We start from the raw sequence: 21,693 nt of genomic DNA on the forward strand, positions 1-21,693 counted from the left end.
AGCCTCAGATACTTCCCAGCTGTGTGACTCCGGGCAAGTAATTTAACTTCTTTTTGCAAAACCCTTGTATCTCTGCCAAGAAAAAAATCCCCTGGATAGCATTGGCATGATATGATCCACAGGGTCACAAAGAATGGTACATCATAAACTAATGAACAATAACAATCATACAAGTTACTCATTTCTACCAAAGAATCATAGAATAATAAATGCTCTCATTTAGAAGTCACCTAATCAAACCTACAGTAATATATCCCTTCACATTCTCTCAAAAGTGTCAGCTAGCCTTTCCTGAAAATCTCAAAGGGGCAACCTAGCATCTTCTGAAACAACATATTCCACTTTTAGACAGCCTAAATTGTTAAGAAGTTTCTCCTTTCCTGAATTTACCTTCTTACAATTTCTAGCCATTGTTTCTAGAACAAGCCTAACTCAAGACAGGGGCTGTGTATTGTAGCTCTGGCATTTAGTAAAGTGCCTTCTACATGACAAATGCTTGATGAATGTCTGATGAATTGAATCGTCTTCCTCCTACCATGCCCTTCATTCTAACACTCTGTGCTACCTAAGTTCTAAGCAAATCCGTACTCTAAAATGAAACACCTTAGTACTAATAGCTACCATTTTCACCAAAATGGAAACTCCCGACTTTTTCTTATAAAGATTTCCTTAAATATCTTTGCCTACAATTTACATTTCCTTCCCACAGGCAGGGTTTCTACCATATAATTCCCAAGTTTCCAAACTCTGCATCTCCATATTTCTATAACTCCAGCTCTTATCCTTTCTATCTCTAAATATCCCTTTGTGTATTTATTAAGATAATAAAAGGTCAAGCTTCATTTGATAAAATACCTGCATCCAACTTCTTTTCCCACAAAAGATACCAACTATTATGAACACACATTGCTGTCAGTCTTCTAATTAATGCTTCCTTCATTCTAAGTAATCCACTTGTTATGTTAAACTTGAGGAACATCAATTGTACATGATTTATGACTAAGGACAAGAAATACTGTTTTTCAATAAAGATTGCCTATAGAATTATGACAGAATTTAACTGTGATTGAATCTATAAAAACTTAACCTAAGCTTCCAGAAGAGCCACAAATTCATATCTGGAAAGTTGTATTTGGAAAAAAAGGAAGCATATATACCACACATATATCTATGTTATTGTTTCCTCCCACCTCCATGATTACCATCGCTTCTTCTCATATTTCTCTTGAAGAAACTCTTTCACCTTTTGAGGGTCCCTGGAGTCTGGGACTATGGAGGTCTGTGCATCAAAGAGGCCTAGCCAAATCTTCCTGCAAACCTGTGTGGTAAAAGAGGAGATCCACGTAACCAAAGTGCCAGAGAAGACAACAATATAAAAACTACATACATCTTCAATCAAGAAAATGTTACTGATACAAATTAAACTTAAAAGTGTATCATACATGTGTTCCTTCCCCTCCCACCCCCCACCCCAAGAACTGTTAAATATTTATCAGCATAATGAGGACTCTAATGGTCTTAAGAAATGGGTGGTTCCTAGGGTGACAGAGGCCCTTGTCTTCATGATTCCTGTTCCTCATACTGGTCAGTGTGAGGAACATAAATATGCCACCACTAAATAAGCCTTTCACAAACCCTTAGGCTTAGTTGAGAACTTTTTTTCAAAAGAATTTGAATTCAACAAATATTTATTAAGAATCTACTATGTGAAGAATACTATTTTCAGCACAAAAGGTGACACACAGTCTAGAGAGAAACACTACAGATTTTTTCCTAACAATTTACCTATGTCATCTTGATTTTTTTATGTTTCAATCACTTTGGAATCTCCCTTTGAAGGGAGATCTAATTCAGAAATCTTAAATTTAGAAAATGTACAAAAAAGTTTATTAATTAGTACTCATCACAGCACTGATTATCTGTTGACATGTTCAGTCAATGATTTTTTTAATTCTTTTTTTTTTAAACATTATTTCATTTGGTCATTTTCAAACATTATTCATTGGAAACAAATGTCATTTTCTTTTCCTCCCCCCACTCCCACAACCCCTCCCATAACCGACACACGATTCCACTGGGTATCACAGGTGTCTTTTATTTGAAGCCATTTCCATGTTGTTGGTATTTTTATTAGGGTGTTCATTTAGAGCCTCTCCTCAATCATGTCCCCTCAACCCCTGTAGTCCAGCAGTTGCTTTTCCTCGGTGTTTTTACTCCCACAGTTTGTCCTCTGCTTGTGGATAGTGTTTTTTTCTCCTAGATTCCTGCAGAATGTTTAGGGACATTGTATTGACACTAATTTTGGGCCACCACAAAGCGCAGCTATGAATATTCTTGTACAAGTCTTTTTCCTTATTATCTCCTTGGAGTACAAACCCAGCAGTGCTATGGCTGGATCAAAGGGCAGACAGTCTTTTATTGCCCTTAGGGCATAGTTCCAGATTGCTCTCTGAATGGTTGGTTCAATTCACAACTCCACCAGCAATGAATTAATGTACCAACATTGCCACATTTCCTCCAGCATTCATTACTTTCCTTTGCTGTCATGTTAGCCAATCTGCTAGGTGTGAGGTGATACCTCAGAATTGTTTTGATTTGCATCTCTCTGATTATCAGAGATTTAGAGTACTTTTTCATGTGCTTATTAATAGTTTTGATTTCTTTGGCTGAAAACTGCCTATTCATGTCCCTTGCCCATTTATCAATTGGATTTTTTTGTACAATTGATTTAGCTCTTTACAAATTTGAGTAATTAGATCTTTGTCAGAGGTTTGATGTAATCAAAATTGTTTATTTTACATTTTGTGACTCTTTCTATGTCTTGCTTGGTTCTAAAGTCTTTCCCTTCCCAAAGATCTGACATGTATACTATTCTGTGTTCACCTAATTTACTTATAGTTTCCTTCTTTATGTTCAAGTCATTCACTCATTCTGAGTTTATCTTGGCGTAGGGTGTGAGGTGTTGATCCAAACCTAATCTCTCCCACACTGTCTTCCAGTTTTCCCAGCAGTTTTTGTCAAATAGTGGGTTTTTGTCCCAGAAGCTGGGGTCTTTGGGTTTGTCATATATTGTCTTGCTGAGGTCACTTACCCCAAGTTTATTCCACTGACCCTCCTTTCTGTCTCTTAGCCAGTACCAAATTGTTTTGATGACCGCTGCTTTATAATAGAGTTTGAGATCTGGGACTGCAAGGCCCCTTCCTTTGTATTTTTTTCAATGACCCTTCTGATCACTTACTGGAGTCTTTTTGCTAGTATCCTATTTAAGATTTTTGCATCTATATTCATTAGGGAGATTGGTCTATAGTTTTCTTTCTCCATTTTTGACCTGCCTGGCTTTGGAATCAGTACCATGTTTGTGTCATAAAAGGAATTTGGTAGAACTCCCTCTTTGCTTATTATGTCAAATAGATTGGGGATTTTTTCTTGGCAGTTCTTTGATGGCCTGTTGGATTTCTTTTTCTGATATGGGATTGTTTAAGAATTCTATTTCTTCTTCTGTTAGTCTAGGCAATTTATATTTTTGTAAATATTCATCCATATCACCTAGATTGGTATATTTATTGCCATATAGTGGGCAAAGTAGTTTTTAATGATTGCCTTAATTTCCTCTTCATTGGAGGTGAGGTCCCCCTTCTCATCTTTTTTTTTAAAGATTATTTTATTTGGTCATTTTCATACATTATTCATTGGAAACAGATCATTTACTTTTCCTCCCCCACCCCACCCCCCACCTCATCTTTGATGCTGTTAATTTGCTTTTCTTCTTTCCTTTTCTTAATTAGATTGACCAATACTTTGTCTGTTTGTTTTTCAAAATACCAGCTTCTAGTCTTATTTATTAGTTCAATAGTTCTATCACTTTCAATTTTATTAATTTCTCCCTTAATTTTTAGGATCTCTAGTTTGGTTTTCTTCTGGGGGTTTTTAATTTGTTCATTTTCAAGTTTTTTTATTTGCATTTCCAATTCATTGATCTCTGCCCTCCCTGATTTGTTAATAGGTGCACTCAGGGATATGAATTTTCCTCTGAGTACTGCTTTGGCTGCATCCCATAAGTTTTGAAAGGATGTCTCACCATTATTATTTTCCTCAATGAAATTATTGTTTCTATGATTTCTTCTCTAACTAACCAATTTTGGAGTATCATATTATTTAATTTCCAGTTAATTTTTGATTTGGCTCTCATGTACCCTTACTGATCATTATTTTTATTGCCTTATGATCTGAAAAGGTTGCATTTATTATTTCTGCTTTTCTGCATTTGTATACCATGTTTCTGTGACCTAGTGTATGGTCAATCTTTGTGAATGTGCCATGTGGTGCTGAGAAGGTGTATTCCTTTTTTGTCCCTATTTATTTTTCTCCATGTCTATTAACTCTAATTTTTCTAAGATTTCGTTCACATCTTTTACCTCTTTCTTATTTATTTTTTGATTTGATTTATCTAAATTTGATAGTGGTTCGTTCAGGTCTCTCACTAATAAGGTTTTACTGTCTATTTCCTCCTTCAATTCTCCTAGTTTCTCTATTAGAAATTTGGGTGCTATACATTTGGTGCATACATTTTGATTAGTGATATTTCCTCATTGTCTATAGTCTCTTTTAACAGAATATATTTACCTTTCCTATCCCTTTTAATCTGGTCTATTTTTGCTTTGGCTTTGTTAGATATCATGATTGCAACTCCTGCCTTCTTTCTATCAGTTGAGGCCCCAAAGGTCTTATTCCATCCTTTAACTCTGACCTTGTGAGTATCTACCCACCTCATGTGTGTTTCTTGAAGACAATATACGGTAGGGTTTTGGATTCTAATCCATTCTGCTATTCATCTACGTTTTATGGGTGAGTTCATCCCATTCACGTTCAAAGTTATGATTGTCACTTGTGGATTTCCTGGCATTTTAATATCCTCCCCTAATTCTGACCTTTCTTCTTTAGCTATAACCTTTTAAACCAGTGATTTACTTTAAATCAGTCCCCCTAGTCACCTCCCTTGCTATGCTTCCCTTTCTAGCCCCTCCCTTTTTGTTCCCTTCTTGTTTGTTGGTTGGTTTTGGGGTTTGTTTGTTTGTTTTAGGGTCTGTTAACTTCCCTCCCCCTCTCCTTCCCTCCCTTTTTATACTCCCTCCCCCTACCCCTCCTTAATTTCCCTTTCTCTCTTACCCTGTTGGATAAGATAGAATTCAAGATCCCAATGGATCTAGATGTTCTTCCTTCTCAGAGTTGATTTCACTGAGAGTAAGGTTTAAGTAATACAAATTAGCAGTCTCTTCCTCTCCTTCTTATAGGAGATTTCTTCCCCTCCCCTTCCCATGTGTATCTTTGTGCGAGAAAGATTATTCTATTTAGTTTTTTTTTCTATTTCTTGAAGCATATTTTAGTACCATCAATAATTCCCCCCTCCCTTTTTCTTCCCCCCCTTTCTCCATATTGTCTTAATGCCCCAATCTTTCCCTATGAGTGATTCTTCTAACTACTCTAATCATGCATACAATTTTTGAAGTTACACATTACATTTTCTCCACATATTAATATATAGATAGTTTGATATAAATGTAGTCCTTATAGAAGAGAGTTTGAATAAAAGAAAAAGATAACATTTTTCTCCTTTTCCTTTCCTTCATATTTACCTTTTCATGTTTCTGTTGCTCTTTGTGTTTGGATGTCAAACTTTCCACAGAGCTCTGGTCTTTTCTTTACAAAAACTTGGAAATCTTCTATTTTGTTGGATGCCCATACTTTCCCCTGGAAGTATATAGTCAATTTTGATGGATAGCTGATTCTTGGTTGAAGACCCAGCTTTCTTGCCTTTCTGAATATCAGGTTCCATGCCTTACGGGTGTTCAGTGTGGAAATCACAAGGTCTTGTGTGACCCTGATTGGCATTCCTTTATATCTAAATTGTCTTTTTCTGGCTTCTTGTAAGATTTTTTCTTTTGCTTGAAAGCTTTGGAATTTGGCAATTACATTCCTGGGAGTTGTCTTTTGGGGATTTAGTATGGAGGGTGTTCTATGAACTCTTTCAATGCCTATTTTACCTCCTTATTCATGAATCTCCGGGCAGATTTCTTGGATGATATCTTGTATTACTATAACCAGATTAATGTTTATTTCTGGCTTTTTTGGTAGACCAATGATTCTCAGATTGTCTCTTCTTCCTCTGTTTTCCAGGTCTGTCACCCTGTCAGTGAGATATTTTATGTTATCTTCTAATTTCTTAGTCTTTTGACTTAGCTTTATTAATTCTTGCTCTTTTGCAAGATCATTGTCTTCCAGTTGCCTGATTCTGACCTTTAAAGACTGGTTTTCCTTTTCAGTTTGATCTGTCCTGCTTTTTGAGACTTCAAGCTGTTTCTGCAATTGTGTGTTTTCTTCCTTCAGATTGCTGAGTTCCTTTTGCATTATTTCCCATTTTTCCTGCCAGAAGGCTTCCATCTTTTTGATAACTTCCAATTTAAATTCTTCAAGAGCTTGTGGACAATTTCCATTTCTTTTGGAAGGTTTTGGAGCATTTGTTTGTATTTCCTCTGTATTCTGTATTTTCCCTCCATAAAATGTATCCAAAGTCACCCCCTTCTTCTTGCTTTTCTTTGTATTGGGAGGCTGTACCTGGGCATCGTTTGCCCTCTCTATGTTGTTGTTTTTTTCCTCCCCTGTCCAGTCAGAAATCTGAGGAGGGCTTGCTCGCATTTTGGGTGTTACTGTTCTCAGGTGTAGGTCTTTGGTGGTCTTAGTTAACTTCCAAGAACTGTGGGTGCCCCTTGCTCACTCGTTGATTATAGCACTCTAGTTCTGGTCGCCTGCGATCTGAGTTCCCCTTGCCCGCCTGCCAGGGTTTCAGGTATTACTACTCACAGGAGTGGGTCCTTGGTGGTCTTAGGTCCCCAGACCTGGGGCTGCCCGTTGTTTAGTCCTGGGGTGCCCCTCCCTCACTTGTTCATTCTGGCCAGTGCTGACGTTAACTCTAGCTCCGGATGTGTGGTACATGGGGGGAGGGGAGTGGGTCAGCTTTTCATTCCCTTATATTGTGGAAATGCCAGAATCTCACCTTCAGTGCTGCACCTTAGTGTGGGGTCCCTCAGATCTTATGAAGATGGTTGTTTTTATTTTGGGGGAGGTCTTTTGAGGTTGTCTGTGTCGTTGGGTCTGAGGAAAGGAAGCGAGTCGCATCTACTCTGCAGCCATGCTTATCCAGAAGTCCAGTCAATGATTTTTTGAAAAATTCTCCCTTTGTTTTTTTTTAGTTTGTTTTTAACCCTTACCTTCCGCCTTGGAATCAATCCTGTGTATTGGCTCCAAGGCAGAGAAGAGTGGTAAGGACTAGGTAATGGGGGTTAAGTGACTTGCCCAGGGTCACATAGCTAGGAAGTGTCTGAGGTCAGATTTTAATCTAGGACCTCCCGTCTCTAGGCCTGGCTCTCAATTCACTGAACTACCCAGCTACCTCTACCCCTTTGTTTTTTTAAAGGGGGCTGTAGTGTCAAAAAGGCATTTTCCAACTGTGTCTTGAATACAGAATCCATTCTTGGTTAACTCAGGTTGCACAAAAACAATCTCTACAAAAATTTTGGAAAACTGCTTGAGGAGTGGGTTTCAATACTTTTAGTGACAATTTAACTAGACCTTTACCCTACTTCTCAGTTTAATAGGGCTCTTACCTAATCATAGTGCTGAAAACTTGTGAGTGACTATCAGGTTTTGAGAACCCAGGCTTATGTTGGGTCAAAAAAAACCCAAAAAACAGAAATTCCATGTCGCACAAGCATAAATTTCTAATACCTACTAACTTTAGACTGGGCCATCTGGATTAGGTTCCTTGTACAAAGGCAAATCCTACAGGCATCTCAGGATCATACAAACAAAGAAAGTGCTGGAAGGAACTAAAGTGGTCACTTAATTCAATCCTTTCATTTAATAGATGAGGACTGAGGCCAAGAGAAGTTATGTCATTTAGGTACTCAGTGATGTTATTTAAAAAAAAAAACAATTCTATAATCAAATCAGTTATGCTTGGGAACAAATTAATCTTTTTTAATTCTGCAATTACAAAAGAGAGAGAACCAGGCTGAAAATTACATTTAGACTTTTCTTCCAAAAAAATAAGTTTCATAAAGAGGGTTTTATACTTCACACCAAAAGGGAACAAAATGTTATCAATTAAGACAGTTTGCAGATTTCAGAGGGGCCAAGAAGAGGGCATCTTCAAAGGAAAAAAAATGAAAGTGTGGCTGTCTTTATTTCCTAGAACTATTTCACATTCTTGTTATTGGCAAGATCTTCCAGAGTTAGGACAAAGAACCTTTTAAGCTTAAAAATAGCATTTTGAATTCCTACTGTTCAGTTGAGAATTCAAGCTTTTTATGTCTTCATTAGTGACAAAGCCAACAGGCAAACCCCAGTCCTTGGACTCCAAACCTGGTGTGTATTTTCTTCTTCTGTACTCTGCTGCCTCTTTGGAATTCTCAGAATTCAGAGTTTTAAGTATAATGAATTTTCTTTTTTTTTGTTATGAATTTGACAAACATCAGACATGAGCATTTCCATATATAAGAAACAGAAAAATGATTGTATATGACAACATGAGTCTCTACTATTTACAACTTGGGTTTTTTGGAAGTATATATTAAATTTGGCCCAGCAGTCTTAGCACTATTCTGCCTGTCTGGGTCCCCCCATTCTGAGCTTTCTTCTGCTCTCTTCTGTGTATGTTTTAAAATGTTTTACTGGCATTCGTTTCTTTCTTTTCTTTTTTGGCAATGAATTAACTTTAAAGTAAGTGATTTAGATTAGTCTTAGGTCCAAAAAGTTAACGAAAACACTAAGTTTTTTGACAGTTTTTCTACAAAGGGACTTGAGTTCATCTCCTTTTCCCTAATGAAGGTCATGGACAAACAATAAACTATGTCATCCTGAACAAATAATACAATGTACTCTAAACCATTGAAAAATGTTAAAGGGTCAAGCATGGCCTTGCCTCAAAGCCCCAACTCAGGAACTAAATCTGGAGAGATAAATAAGTAAATAAAAGAAAATACCCATCAATATCAAAATTTAGGGCAATTTAGGCCAGATTCAAGACATTGAGGTGGTAGGAAGCAGTGTGGTGGATTCTCATCCACAAACTTCTCTAGCAGATCCAGAAAATGTTACCAGTCTGAACCTTGATGAATCCAAAAAAGGCCATCATGAGACCTTTGTTCAGCCCAGATTGGCAGAGGGAGGCATATAAAGTCTTTAGACACTTGGGATGGTTCTGTCCAGGAGCATGCAGCATGAGGAGCACTATAGCACCCAGAGAGACTAACAGTGGTCTACTTTTGCACATACCCAAAGAATTCAGGAAATGGCTTAACTGAAGTCAGAGATCTGCAGAGACTACAATCAGACACTGCCCTGGATTAAACTATTCTGGGAGCACTAAAAGCTTACAGGTCCCTAGTCTGTCCCTGAAATCCTGGAATAACAGAACACTCGCTACTCCAAGAAAGGCCCTGACTATCCCCCCAGAAGTATTGCAAGAGCCCAGCCCTAACATCAAGTACGAAGTCAGAAAGCAGTTTGGAAGAATGAGTAAACAAAAAGAAGAACTCCACTTATATTATGATAGAGATGTTTAAGACAGAAAAGAATGTCTCTACAACATCTATAAGCAAAACCTAAGGGGAGGAAAAAAAGCAGAGCACAGGGACAAAACTCAACTAACATTCCTAGAAGAGATGAAGCAGGCAAGAGTTTTTAAAGTTTAAAATGTTTTTATAAATGGAAAGAGGAAAATACTGGAAAAGAAATGTAAGCTACAGAAGAAAGACTTGGAATTGGGCCTGGCATACAAAACCCAAAACTTTGCTCAAGAAACAAACTCCTTGAAGATTAGAATGTACTAAATAGAAGATAATACTTCCATGAAACAAAAGGAAATATTAAAACAAAGTTAAAGAGCTGAAAAATAGAACTGTAAGGATATCTCATATCAAAAATAACTTCTAGGGGGCATCTGGTTGGCTTAGTGGATTGAGAGACAGGCCTAGAGATGGGAGGTCCTAGGTTCAAATCTAGCCTCAGACACGTCCTAGCTGTGTGACCCTGGGCAAGTCACTTGACCCCCCATTGCCTAGCCCTTACCACCACTCTTCTGCCTTGGAGCCAATACACAGTATTGACTTCAAGACAGAAGGTAAGGGTTTAAAAAAAAAAAACTTCTAGAAAACAGATTAAGAACAACAAATTTTAAATCACTGGACTGTATGAATGTCATTATTCAGAAAAGAGCTATATTTCAAGAAATCTTCAAAGAAAATTTCTTAAAACTCTTAGAACTAGAGGGCAAAATGGGAATAAAAAGAGTCACCTCCTGAAAGAAATGCCCAATTGAAAATTCCCAGAAACATCATAGCCAAAAAATCCAGACACACAGAGAGCAATCATTAACTATTGTCAACTGTATTTCTGGAACCCCAAGTTTGCCCCTGTCCCTTCAAAACTTGCCTAAAGGAAAGTCCCAGACTAACCTTGTCTCTGATTGGACAATAAACCTTAAAGTACTTAATGATCCCAGTTTAGGTGGGATTAGTAGATAATCAAATCTTAAATACCCTTTTTAGAAGTCCTCTTCCAGGTAGCCCAGTCCCTGGTTGGACTCTTCCCTTTTGTATCCATTGTAAAGCATCAGCTTCTCCCTGACAATCCAGAACTGAACTCCTCATTTCCTTGTGGTCACTGTAAAGCTAATCAATCATACTTCCCTGTCCTTAATTCCCCAAAATGCATATAAGACCCCTATGTTCTCTTCTTCTTTGGAAAATCATCTTTGGTGGTGAATTTTCCCAGAGACACTATTGCCAGAGTCCCAGAGCTTTGGCTCTGTGTGGTATTAAGTGCTTGACTCTGTGTGGCAGCTGAATATTGAACACTGTACTAGTCCTGATTAAAGATTTGGTCTTGCTAACTATTTTAGTGGTTCTGTGTTTTAAGAAGCAGAGAACTACAAAAACAATTGTCTAGAAGCCAAATTTATCTCACAAAATGGAGTAAAATATAAGGGGGGAAAAAACAAAAAATGAATCTTTAATGAAATAAAGGATTTCCAAGCATCCCTACTGAAAAGATCAGAGGTCTAGAGAAACTCTGAACTTCAATCAACAAGACTGGAGGGCAATATAGAAAGCTAAATATAAATGAAAAATTATAACGAACTAAACAAGGATAAGTTGTTTAATTCAAATATGGGAAAATGTTACACATAAGCCCTCTGAATCCTCTCATCAGGGTCCATAGAGGGATTTTAATTGGGGAATGGCTCTTTTTTCTCTTATTGGTCTAAAGAAAATAATAGAAACGGAAGGGAAGAGGAATACACAAGTGGCAAGGAGGTAGCACACCAAGTTGGGGAAGGGAACGTTAGATAAAATTATTGAGTCATTTCAATCATGCCTAACTTTTCACTGACTCCAGTTGGGGTTCTCTTGGCAAAGATACTGGAATGATTTGCCATTTCCTTCTCCAGCTCATTTTACAGATGAAGAAAGTGAGGCAGAGGGTTAAGTGACTTGCTTAGGGTCACATAGCTAATTAAATGCTGAAGGCCAAATCTGAACTCTTCCCAGCTCCAGGTTCTGTTAGATCCACTGTACCATGGAGCTTTCCTAGAAAAAAATTATCTCACTAATCGGACTGCACTTATAAATATCCATATAAACAAATGTCAACTGGGTTTTTGGGAAACCCCAATTTTGCCCCTGTCCCCTGAGAACTCACCCTGAGGGAAATCCCAGACTCACCCATTTTAGACTGAACAATAGACCAATCTTTCCCTGATAATCCTGTCAGGACTTCTCATTTCCTTATAGCTAGAGTAAAGCCAATCAATCGTTCTTCCCAGTCCTTAGTTCCCCAAAAGGTATATAAGATCCCCAAGTTCTATTATTCTTTGGAGAATCTTCTAGCAGATTGATCCTCCCAGAGACACTGTCCTCAGAGCCCTAGGGTTTTGACTCTGTGTAGTATTTGGCGCTTGGCTCTGTGTAGGCAGCCAACCTCTTTCCTGATTAAAGACTTGATTTTTATGACTACATTGGTAGTTCTGTGTTTTTCCAAGTTGACACAAAAAAGAGAGGATGGGACTGGGCAGGAGAGGCTGAGATTTCTCAACTGAACTTTCTTTTTTCAAAAGAAGGAAGTACACAAACACATAAGAATGGAGGTAGGGGATTATGGGGAGGGAAGATTAAGAAAGGGATTAGTGGTAGTCTCTTGGTGACCCATGACCGAGAATGACAAATGTCTTTGTGCATCATCATCTATTGATGTACCCTCATGTGGCTTTGAAGTCCAAAGACTGAGGTGCAAAGTTTGTGGCACATGGGGCATGGGACTCCAGTTGTTACGGGAGGTGCGATTGTGGCCTGGTGTCGGCGTTCATGCGCAGCAGCAAGACGTCGACGTCATTCATCTTCAAAGGTGGTGGCGGCATGGTTAATGTGGGTATGCCAGCTGCTTCTGTCAGAGGCAGCAAGTTCTAGTTGCTTTGGTGTAATGCCAGCCCACTTCAAGTTGGACTTTAGCTGATCCTTGAATCTTTTCTTTGGTCGGCCTTGTTTCCTGAGTCCAGCTGACAGTTCACCATAGAATACCTGTCTTGGTATTCGCTGTGAGTCCATGCGGATGATGTGTCCAGACCATCGTAGCTGGGTTCTGAGGACCATTACTTCAATACTGGTGGAGTTGGCTCTGTCGAGGTCTTCCTAGTTGGTGATTTGGTCCTGCCATCAGATCCTCATGATTGACTGGAGAGAGCGTTGGTGGAATTGCTCCAGCTGTTTCATGTGCTTCCGGTACAATGTCCATGTCTCACAACCGTACAGGAGCAAGCTGAGGACCACTGCATTATACACTTTGAGCTTTGTTGCAATGCTTACACCACTGTGTTGGAGGACTTTGCAGTGCAGCTGCCCAAGTGCCTAGCTGGCCTTTTGGATCCTGGCATTAATCTCGTGGTCTAGAGACCCGTCGTTGGCGATGGTGCTGCCCAGGTACTTGAAAGTATTGACGTTAGAAAGCTGTGTGCCGTCGACTGTAATGCATGGCTGGTTAGCTGGCCTCCCTGGTGCAGGTTGGAACAGCACCTCTGTTTTGCTGAGGCTGATAGTCAGGCCAAACAGTTTTGTTGCGGTGGAGAACCTGTCCACAATGGTTTGGAGATGATTTTCTTGGTAGGCCATGAGAGCAGTCATCTGCTAAGAGAGCTTCCAGGATGAGAGCTTCCAGGATGAGTCTCTCTGTTGTCTTTGTTTTTGCAGTCAGGCGGTGAAGGTCGAATAGTGAGCCATCCAGTCAGTATTTGATGTAGACACCCAAGTCTAGATCCATCACAGCATGTCGTAATACTTGGGTGAAAAATAGGTTGAATAGTACCAGAGCGAGGACACAGCCTTGTTTCACGCCATTGGAGATGTTGAAGCGATCAGAAGTCTCTCCACCAGATAGGACTTCCCGTCATGTCGACATGAAAGAGTTGGATCAGTTTGACAAAATTTTCTGGGCAGCCGAGCTTGCTAAGGATCACCCACAATGCATCCCTGATCACTGTATCGAACGCCTTCATCAGGTCTATGAAGACAATGTAGAGACTCAGGTTCTGCAGGCATTTTTCCTGCATTTGCCTCACCGTGAAGACCATGTCGATGGTGCTGCGATCTGGTCAGAAACCACATTGTGATCCAGGCAGGTTCTGGTCTGAAACAGATGACAGGAAGTCTGTTGAGTATAACACGGGCGAGGATCTTTCCAGCAGTGGAGAGTAGTGAGATGCCTCTGTAGTTGTCACAGGCTGCTCGTGCGCCTTTGTTCTTGTATAGGGCTATGATGGAGGCATCTCTGAGTTCTGGGGGCATGTCTTCCTCTTCCCATATGCTGGTCAGCGCTATGTGGAATGCCTGGAGCGCCTTTCCATTTAAGGCCTTGTACACCTCGGTTGGGATCCCATCTTTACTGGGTGCCTTGCCTGTACTCATTTGTTTAATGGCTTTTTGAACTTCCTCTATTGAAGGAGGGACGTCAAGTTGTTCAATGGTGTGGTTTTGGGGGATCTGGTCAAGGGCGCTTTGGTCGACTGAAGGTCAATTGAGAAGCTGACTGAAGTGTTCTTTCCACCTGTTGCTGATGCCTTTTTTATCTTTTATGAGAGTGTCACCGTCAAAGGATAGCAAGGGAGTGGTGGTGGGTTTTAATGGCCCATAGACAGTCTTGAGGGCACTGAAAAATCGTTTGTAGTTTTTCGTATCAGCAAAGAGCTGGATTTCTTCTGCCTTTTTTCCCACCATAGGTCTTGCATCTTCCTGATCTCACACTGCACTGTGGCTTGGAGAGACTTGAATCTGTCCTTTTTAGGAGCAGAGTTTGGGTTATTTTGCCACTCCATAAAGGCTTTGTTCTTTTTGCTCAATAGGTCTTCAATAGCAGTGTTGTTCTCGTAGAACCAGTCCTGGTCGTTGCGTTGCTTGGGGCCTAGGACTGCCTTTGATGTTTCCTTCACTGCGTCTCTGAACTGGTTCCATTTCTCGGTTGAGCTTCCAGTGAGTGGTCCCTTGGCAGACAGCTTGTCGTCCAGGCAGGACTGGAATGTTTGCAAATAAGATGGATCTCTAAGACTCACATTGTAAAATGTGCGAACTGTCTGGGCGCATTTTGGATGGCGAGGCGCAATGCGCATTTGAAGAGTCGCTCTAACCAATCGGTGGTCTGTCCAGCATTCAGCTCCTCTCATGGCTCTGGTGATCTGTACATCCTGGATGTCTCGCCGGTATACAATGATGTAGTCAATGAGATGCCACTGTTTTGATCGCGGGTGCATCCACGTTGTTTTAGATTTGTTCGCCATTCTGAACACAGTGTTTGTGATGGTGAGTTCGAACTCTGAGCATTTGCTGAGTAGCAGTAGGCCGTTGTTGTTCATTTTGCCCACGCCGTGTTTGCCGAGCACTCCTTTCCATCTTTCATGGTCCTGGCCAATGTGGGTGTTGAAGTCTCCCAGTAGTATCAGCTTGTCATTTTGGCACTGAGTGCAGGACGGCACTCAGGTCAGAGTAGAATTGCTTGATGGTCTCCTCTGTGCTGGTCAGTGTTGGGGCGTATGCGCTGATGATTGTGGCATACCGGTCTTTGCTGAGAGGAAAACGGATCTTCACAAGCCTCTCACTGATGCCCACAGGCAAGTCTGGCAGCTGTTTGAGCAAACTGGTCTTGATAGCCAGGCCAACACCATGAATTCTGTATTCATTTGAGGCTCTACCTTTCCAGAAGAAGGTGTATCCAGTGGTGGGTTCGCTGAGTGATCCCTCTTCTGGTAAGCATGTTTCGCTTAATGCTGCGATGTCGATGTTATATCATGCCAGTTCTTTACCGATTAGAGCTGTTCTTCTCTCAGGTCTTGGGGTATTCTCTCTATCAAGTAATGTTCTGATGTTCCATGCTCCTAGTAGGAATTTCTTTGTATTTTGTTTTCTATTTCGACCGCTTAAAGGGATGACCCACCAGCCACTGTGTGCTGACCGGGTGTTTGTAGGGCAGGCAATGTTTGGGACACCTTTTCTAGTCCCCTCCCTTGATTAGGGTGAGCAGTGCTGTCCCAGAGAGGGCTACTCAGTCGCCCAGGATGCTGCCGAATGTCCCTGCTGCCCTACAGGGCCGAGCGACCACTGGTCCATGGGCCGTCTACATGCAGGATCGTGACTACAACTGCCAGTGGTCACCTCCACCTGTTGCGTCGCCACTCCCCCATCGCCACAGGTCTTGAAGAGGGTGGACAGGGTTAGGATAGATGAGTGTGCACAAAGATACTTGTGTGTGACAGAGATTTAAGTGGAAAAGTCGATGCACAGAGACAGTCCTACTCTCTCGGCGTTAGAAGGCTGGGTCCAGTGGTATGAAAAGTCATTACACCTGGAGACTTCCTCAGCTGCATTGGATGGCCATGTTGTCTTTTGTGCTCCAACACACCCTAAGCACTCCACAGTGCTTTGCTGGGTCGCCGTTGAACCTTCTTATTGGTTTCTTCCGCCTGTTCCACCAAAGCAGTCTTCACATGCTGGGTGAGCAAAGCCTTGGTTCATCAGGGGTCGACGACCCGATGGCTTCCCTCACAAAGTTTAGCCAGCCTGTCGAAGCCGTTGCCTGGGGTGTGGCCTCTGCCGCATGCTAGCAGCTACTGGGAGCCACAAGTGAGAGCTGGGTGTCAGGTGGGGGTCAGAGGCTGGAGAGGGCAGCTAGGTGGTTCAGTGGATAGAGAGCTACAACTGGAGATGAGAGGTCCTGGGTTCAAATCTGGATTCAGACACTTCCTAGCTGGGTGACCCTGAGCAAGTCACTTAATTCCAGTTGCCTACCCCTTATTCTCTGGGGTGTATGGGGTGTTCAGGGAGGGGTAGTATCTCTGGTATGGAGGGCTTGTCGTGCCCTCCTAAGAAAGGGATTAGTTCTAAGTAAAACAAAGTCTAAGGATGTCTTTACCTCTCTTTTGTATTCTCAGTGGCTAGCATAGTACCCAGGTCATAGTAGGTATTTAATAAATGATTACTGATTGAATAGATATATAAAAAAATATTAAGCTTTTTTGATAGCAAAGAATAGGATTCTATCAGGGGAGGCCCACAAATTGAGGAAATAAATGAACAAGATATAGTATATAAATATGATTGAAAACTATTATACTGAAATCTTCTCAGTGTAAGAGATCTTGGAATACAATATTATAAATGGCAGAAGGTTTATGATAAAAAATAATGAACTCTACCCAAGCTAAGAATAACCTTACGGGGAAAAGAATAGATCCTGAAAGGAATAAAGGACTTAGATTTCAAATGAAAAGACTAGAGCTGAATAGGACTTTAAAAAAACAAACACAAGAATCCAGAGATATCTAGGAAAGTAAATTTATTTTAGCAATTAGAATGAGCTGTATGTTCTCTAATAGCTTGGCTGCTTGAGAAGCAGAGTACACAAACAACAAAAAAAGGGGTAAAGGAAGTGGGCATCAGATAACTCACTCTTATCTGAAATGTGCAAAGTGTTGACCATATACATGAGTTTGATGCAGGAAGACATCAAACTCAAAAGAGAACAGGGGAAAGGGATGGGGGTTAAGAAGGAAGATGGAATAATCACAAGCAAAAAAAAATCTAGAAGCTAAAAGAGAATTTTAAAAAGGTAAGCCAAGAATCAGAAATGAATGAGGTACTTTAGATGGTCTGTGGCATGTAAATATATTTTAATATTATTGTACCTTAAAAAATAACAAAAGATCATGCCAAAGAATTCTGGTTAGCGTGAATTGATAGAGAAATATGTGCAGAACCATAAGAACAATTTAGACAATTACATTTTAAAGAAAACTAACTTTGAAAGACCTATAGACCTCTGTTCAAATTAATGACTATGTCTTCAGAAAATTATGTTGAAAGTTACGTTGAAACATGTTTCACACTTCCCAGCAGAGAAGTGATATTCACAAGGTTCAGAGACACATGTTTTTGAAAATGCTCATTATGTGGATTTGTTTTGCTTGGCTATACTTATTTATAAGGGATTTTTTTTTCACCTTTCTTTTAGTTAATTGAGGAGTAAGGGAGAAAGGTAAGAGGTGTGAAAGGAAATCCTTGGTTCTCTTTGTCTATTCTGAGTTTATACTTGTAAAAAGAGAATCCTTTATTCTCTTTCCCTAGTTGGAGTTAACACTTTGATTAACAATAACTTAAGTACCCCTACTTACTTACTACTTACCTTACAAGATTGTGAAGACAGGATTAACTCTCCTTTGCCTAACTTTTGATTGAATCAACAAAAGCTTAAACTAGGTGGAGGAGCTCAAAAACCATTTAGAGAATTTACACCCTAGAAACTCAATCAGTTAGGAATCTGTGAACCTTTTTGATGAGAATTTACCCCTCCAGAAGGTGAGAAGTGGATCCCACAGACACTGCCCCCTCCCCTTCCCCCCGGGCAGTATTTAGGCAATTTGGAAACTATGATTGGCCCCTTTGAAGAGGGGAAGGAACAAGAAGCAACCATAAAAGGCCCTGAATTTCTGGGGCTGGAAGTCAGCTTCAAGAAGAAAGACAATTTCAAGAAGAAAGTCAGCCTCAGGAGTCATCTTCAGCTTGAGTCATCACCGTGACCTACCTCTTAGAGGGAACTTGGGTGAGTGAATAGCTGGCTTTCCTTTCCTGTCTTCTGGAGAGAGTTTAATCCCAGCTGAAGGTCAACAAGTCCTGGCTGAGTTGAGCACAGGAGCAATCAATATTTAAAATAGGTAGGCTAAATGTCTTCTCTATCTTTCTGTAGTTCTCTACTTTCTCTTTCTCCACCTCTTTTGTAAATAAAAGCTATTAAAAGTCATTTTGACGTAAGCAATAATACTTTAAATTGGCAACTACCATATTATTTATAATTTTCATATATTTTAGTTAAACCATTAAAATTTAATTCCTACAGAGCGAAGGGCTGACAATAATAATACCAAAAAATAAGGGTTACTTAATTGTGTTTAGAAATGCACAAAAGTGGGGAAGCTAGGTGGCACAGTGGATAGAGTACCAGGCCTGGAGTTGGGAAGACGTGTTCAAATGTGGCCTCAGACAATTCCTAGCTGTGTAATCCTAAGCAAGTCATTTAACCCTATTTGCCTAGCCTTTTCCCTTCTGTCTTAGAATTGTTACTAAGACAGGAAGTAAGGTGGGTTTTATTGTTTTTTTAACACATAAAAGAGAAGAAAGCCTACAAGAATTATAGTTAAGAAAGGCAGTCTTGAAAGCAACAAGCAGATTTCATTTTTTTTAAAGCAAGTAGTTTGAAATGGAGACTCTCAGTTTCATATTAAATCATCTTTTTGCATTGAGCTTTATGCATAGAAATACTCTTTTTTTGTTGTTTTTTAAATTCAGAAATAAAAAAAATTGTTCTCCCCCCCCAAAAAAGACAAGAAAAAAAATGTCCTAAGTCCAAAAACACTGAAACCCTTTGTAACAGGCTTCAGGTAAAACCAAGTCCTTCTAACAAATTTATCTGTGAGCACCTCACCTCATTTCCACGAGATTGAAGAAACATCACTTCAGGCTCAGTAAAGGTTGTCATGGAGATGGATTTGACTCGGTGAGGGGGATTTAGGCCTCTCCTATGTGAAGAAAAGCAAGAGAAGTATACTGTGGTTAACACTGCCAGGCTGCTTACAGGGAGAGGAGGGGGAAAAGGGTAAAAATGTTAATTAATGAAGAAAGGGAAGGAGAGAGGGAAGGAAGAAGATTTGGAAGACTTCCAGTGAGAGCCAGGAAGAAGTTTAGAAAAGAATATTCAAGAACATCTGTGAATCTGTCCCACCAAAGAGGAGAATCTGCTTATCCCTTTTGTTCAGTCTGGCTGACCTGTTGGTAAATTGGTAAGCTCTGGTTGGTAAGAAGTTGATAAACTATGGAATACTTCTGGGAACTTGGACAACCAAATTCCATTTTTCTGATCTGAAGTAAAACCTAGAGGGCAAAAGCATATTCCGATGGCAGTATTGGGTCTACTCCTGAAATAGTTGATTTGGCAACAAACATGGAAGCTTATAGGGTTTTTCTCTGCCCTTCCCCAATTTCTACTTTCCCCAGTCCTCACAGTAAGCAGGTAGTCTTTTACTAGCCTCCTTCATTACTAGATCTTACTATGAAGCACTAGGGAACCAATTCTAAGCCAGCAAAATCTAAAAGCCTTTTGAGGCCTATAGGAAGCTAGAACCATGATTTTACCTGAAATGCTTACATAACTGCTATGTGCTGTTTACTCCCAGGAGTTGAACTATGGTCAAAGGAGCCCTGTGGTGACTACATGGCTGATGGAATGGTATTTTCTCAAGGCCAAAAAACCAGTTCTCCTAGGGGGAAATGCTCTAACAGGAAAGACACAGGAGTTCTCTCACACCCTCCTACAAGTCCTATTTTAAAACTGTTAGCCTGATAATACATTAGAACAAAATTAGTCCCTAAGGGCAAAGAATGAACTATTACTTTCTTTAGAGTAAAAGAAAATTTTCCTTCTATCTACTCTACTCCCAGAGCATAGAGGTGACTAAGAGACAAAAATAAGTTAGAGACCATAACAAAGTTCATTTGGAAGAACAAAAGATCAAGAATATCAAGGGAAATAATGAAAAAAAAATGTGAAGGAAGGTGGCCTAGCAGTACCAGATCTTAAACTGTACTATAAAACAGTGGTCATCAAAATAATATGGTACTGGCTAAGAGACAGGAGGGAAGTTCAGTGGAATAGACTTGAGGTAAGTGACCTCAGCAAGACAGTCTATGATAAACCCAAAGAACCCAGATTTTGGGACAAAAAATCCACTATTTGACAAAAACTGCTGGGAAAATTGGAAAACCGTATGGGAGAGATCAACTCAGAATGGGTGAATGATTTAAATATAAAAAAGGAAACTATTAAGTAAATTAGGTGAACACAGAATTGTATACTTGTCAGATCTTTAGAAAAGGAAAGATTTTAAGACCAAGCAAGAGTTAGAAAAAAATTACAAAATGTAAAAATACATAATTTTGATTACATTAAATTAAAAAGATTTTATACAAACAAAACCAATGCAACCAAAATTAGAAGGAAACCAACAAATTGGGAAAAAATCTTTATAACAAAACCCCCTGACAAAGGTCTAATTACTCAAATCAAGATTTATAAGGAGCTAAATCAATTATACAAGAAGTCAAGCCATTCCCCAGTTGATAAATGGGCAAGGGACATGAAAAGGCAATTTTCAGATAAAGAAATCAAAACTATCAATAAACACATGAAAAAGTGTTCTAAATCTATTGTAATCAGAGAAATGCAAATCAAAGCAACTTTGAGGTATCCCTCACACCTAGCAGATTGGCTAATATGACAGCAAAGTAAAGTAATAAATGTTGGAGGGGATGTGGCAAAATTGGGACATTCATACATTGCTGGTGGAATTGTAAATTGATCCAACTATTCTGGAAGGCAATTTGGAACAATGCCCAAAGGGCTTTAAAAGACTATCTGCCCTTTGATCCAGCCATAGCACTGCTGGGTTTGTACCCCAAAGAGTTAATAAGGAAAAATACATGTACAAGAATACTCATAGCTGTGCTCTTTGCAGTGGCAAAAAAATTGGAAAATGAGGGGATGCCCTTCAATTGGGGAATGACTAAACAAATTGTGGTATATGTTGGTGATGGAATTTCTTTGTGCTCAAAGAAAGAATGAACTGGAGGAATTCCATGTTAACTAGAACAACCTCCAGGAATTGATGCAGAGTGAAAGGAGCAGAACCAGGAGAATATTGTACACAGAGACTGATACACTGTGGTACAATCGAATGTAATGGACTTCTCTACTAGTAGCAATGCAATCAATAATCCAGAACAATTCAGAGGGACTTGTGAGAAAGAATGCTATCCACATTCAGAGGAAGAACTGTGGGAATAGAAACACAGAAGAAAAACAATTGCTTGATCATATGGGTTGATGGGAATATGATTGGGGATATAGACTCTAAATGATCACCCCTAGTACAAATATCAATAATATGGAAATAGGTCTTGATCAATACACATGAAAACCCAGTGGAATTGTGCATCAGCTACTTGAGGGGGTTGGGGTAGGGGAGGGAAAGAACATGAATCATGTAACCAT

The 21,693-nt window shown here is 39.8% G+C and overlaps 1 protein-coding gene across 3 annotated transcripts in view; it reads right to left on the reverse strand.

The window, feature by feature from the left end:
- Positions 1 to 21,693, reverse strand: part of AGFG2 (ArfGAP with FG repeats 2) — a 66,175-nt gene that overhangs the window by 29,738 nt on the left and 14,744 nt on the right. For all 3 annotated transcript variants that reach the window (XM_007483305.2, XM_007483306.2, XM_016430861.2), the window contains exons 2-3: positions 19,072 to 19,165; positions 1,203 to 1,318 (exon numbers count right to left, since the gene is read on the reverse strand). In XM_007483305.2, the coding sequence (XP_007483367.2) occupies positions 1,203 to 1,318; positions 19,072 to 19,165 (210 nt within the window). The remainder of the gene's footprint in view (positions 1 to 1,202; positions 1,319 to 19,071; positions 19,166 to 21,693) is intronic.

Source organism: Monodelphis domestica, chromosome 2, assembly GCF_027887165.1.
Source record: "Monodelphis domestica isolate mMonDom1 chromosome 2, mMonDom1.pri, whole genome shotgun sequence".
NCBI classification, from domain to species: Eukaryota; Metazoa; Chordata; class Mammalia; order Didelphimorphia; family Didelphidae; genus Monodelphis; species Monodelphis domestica.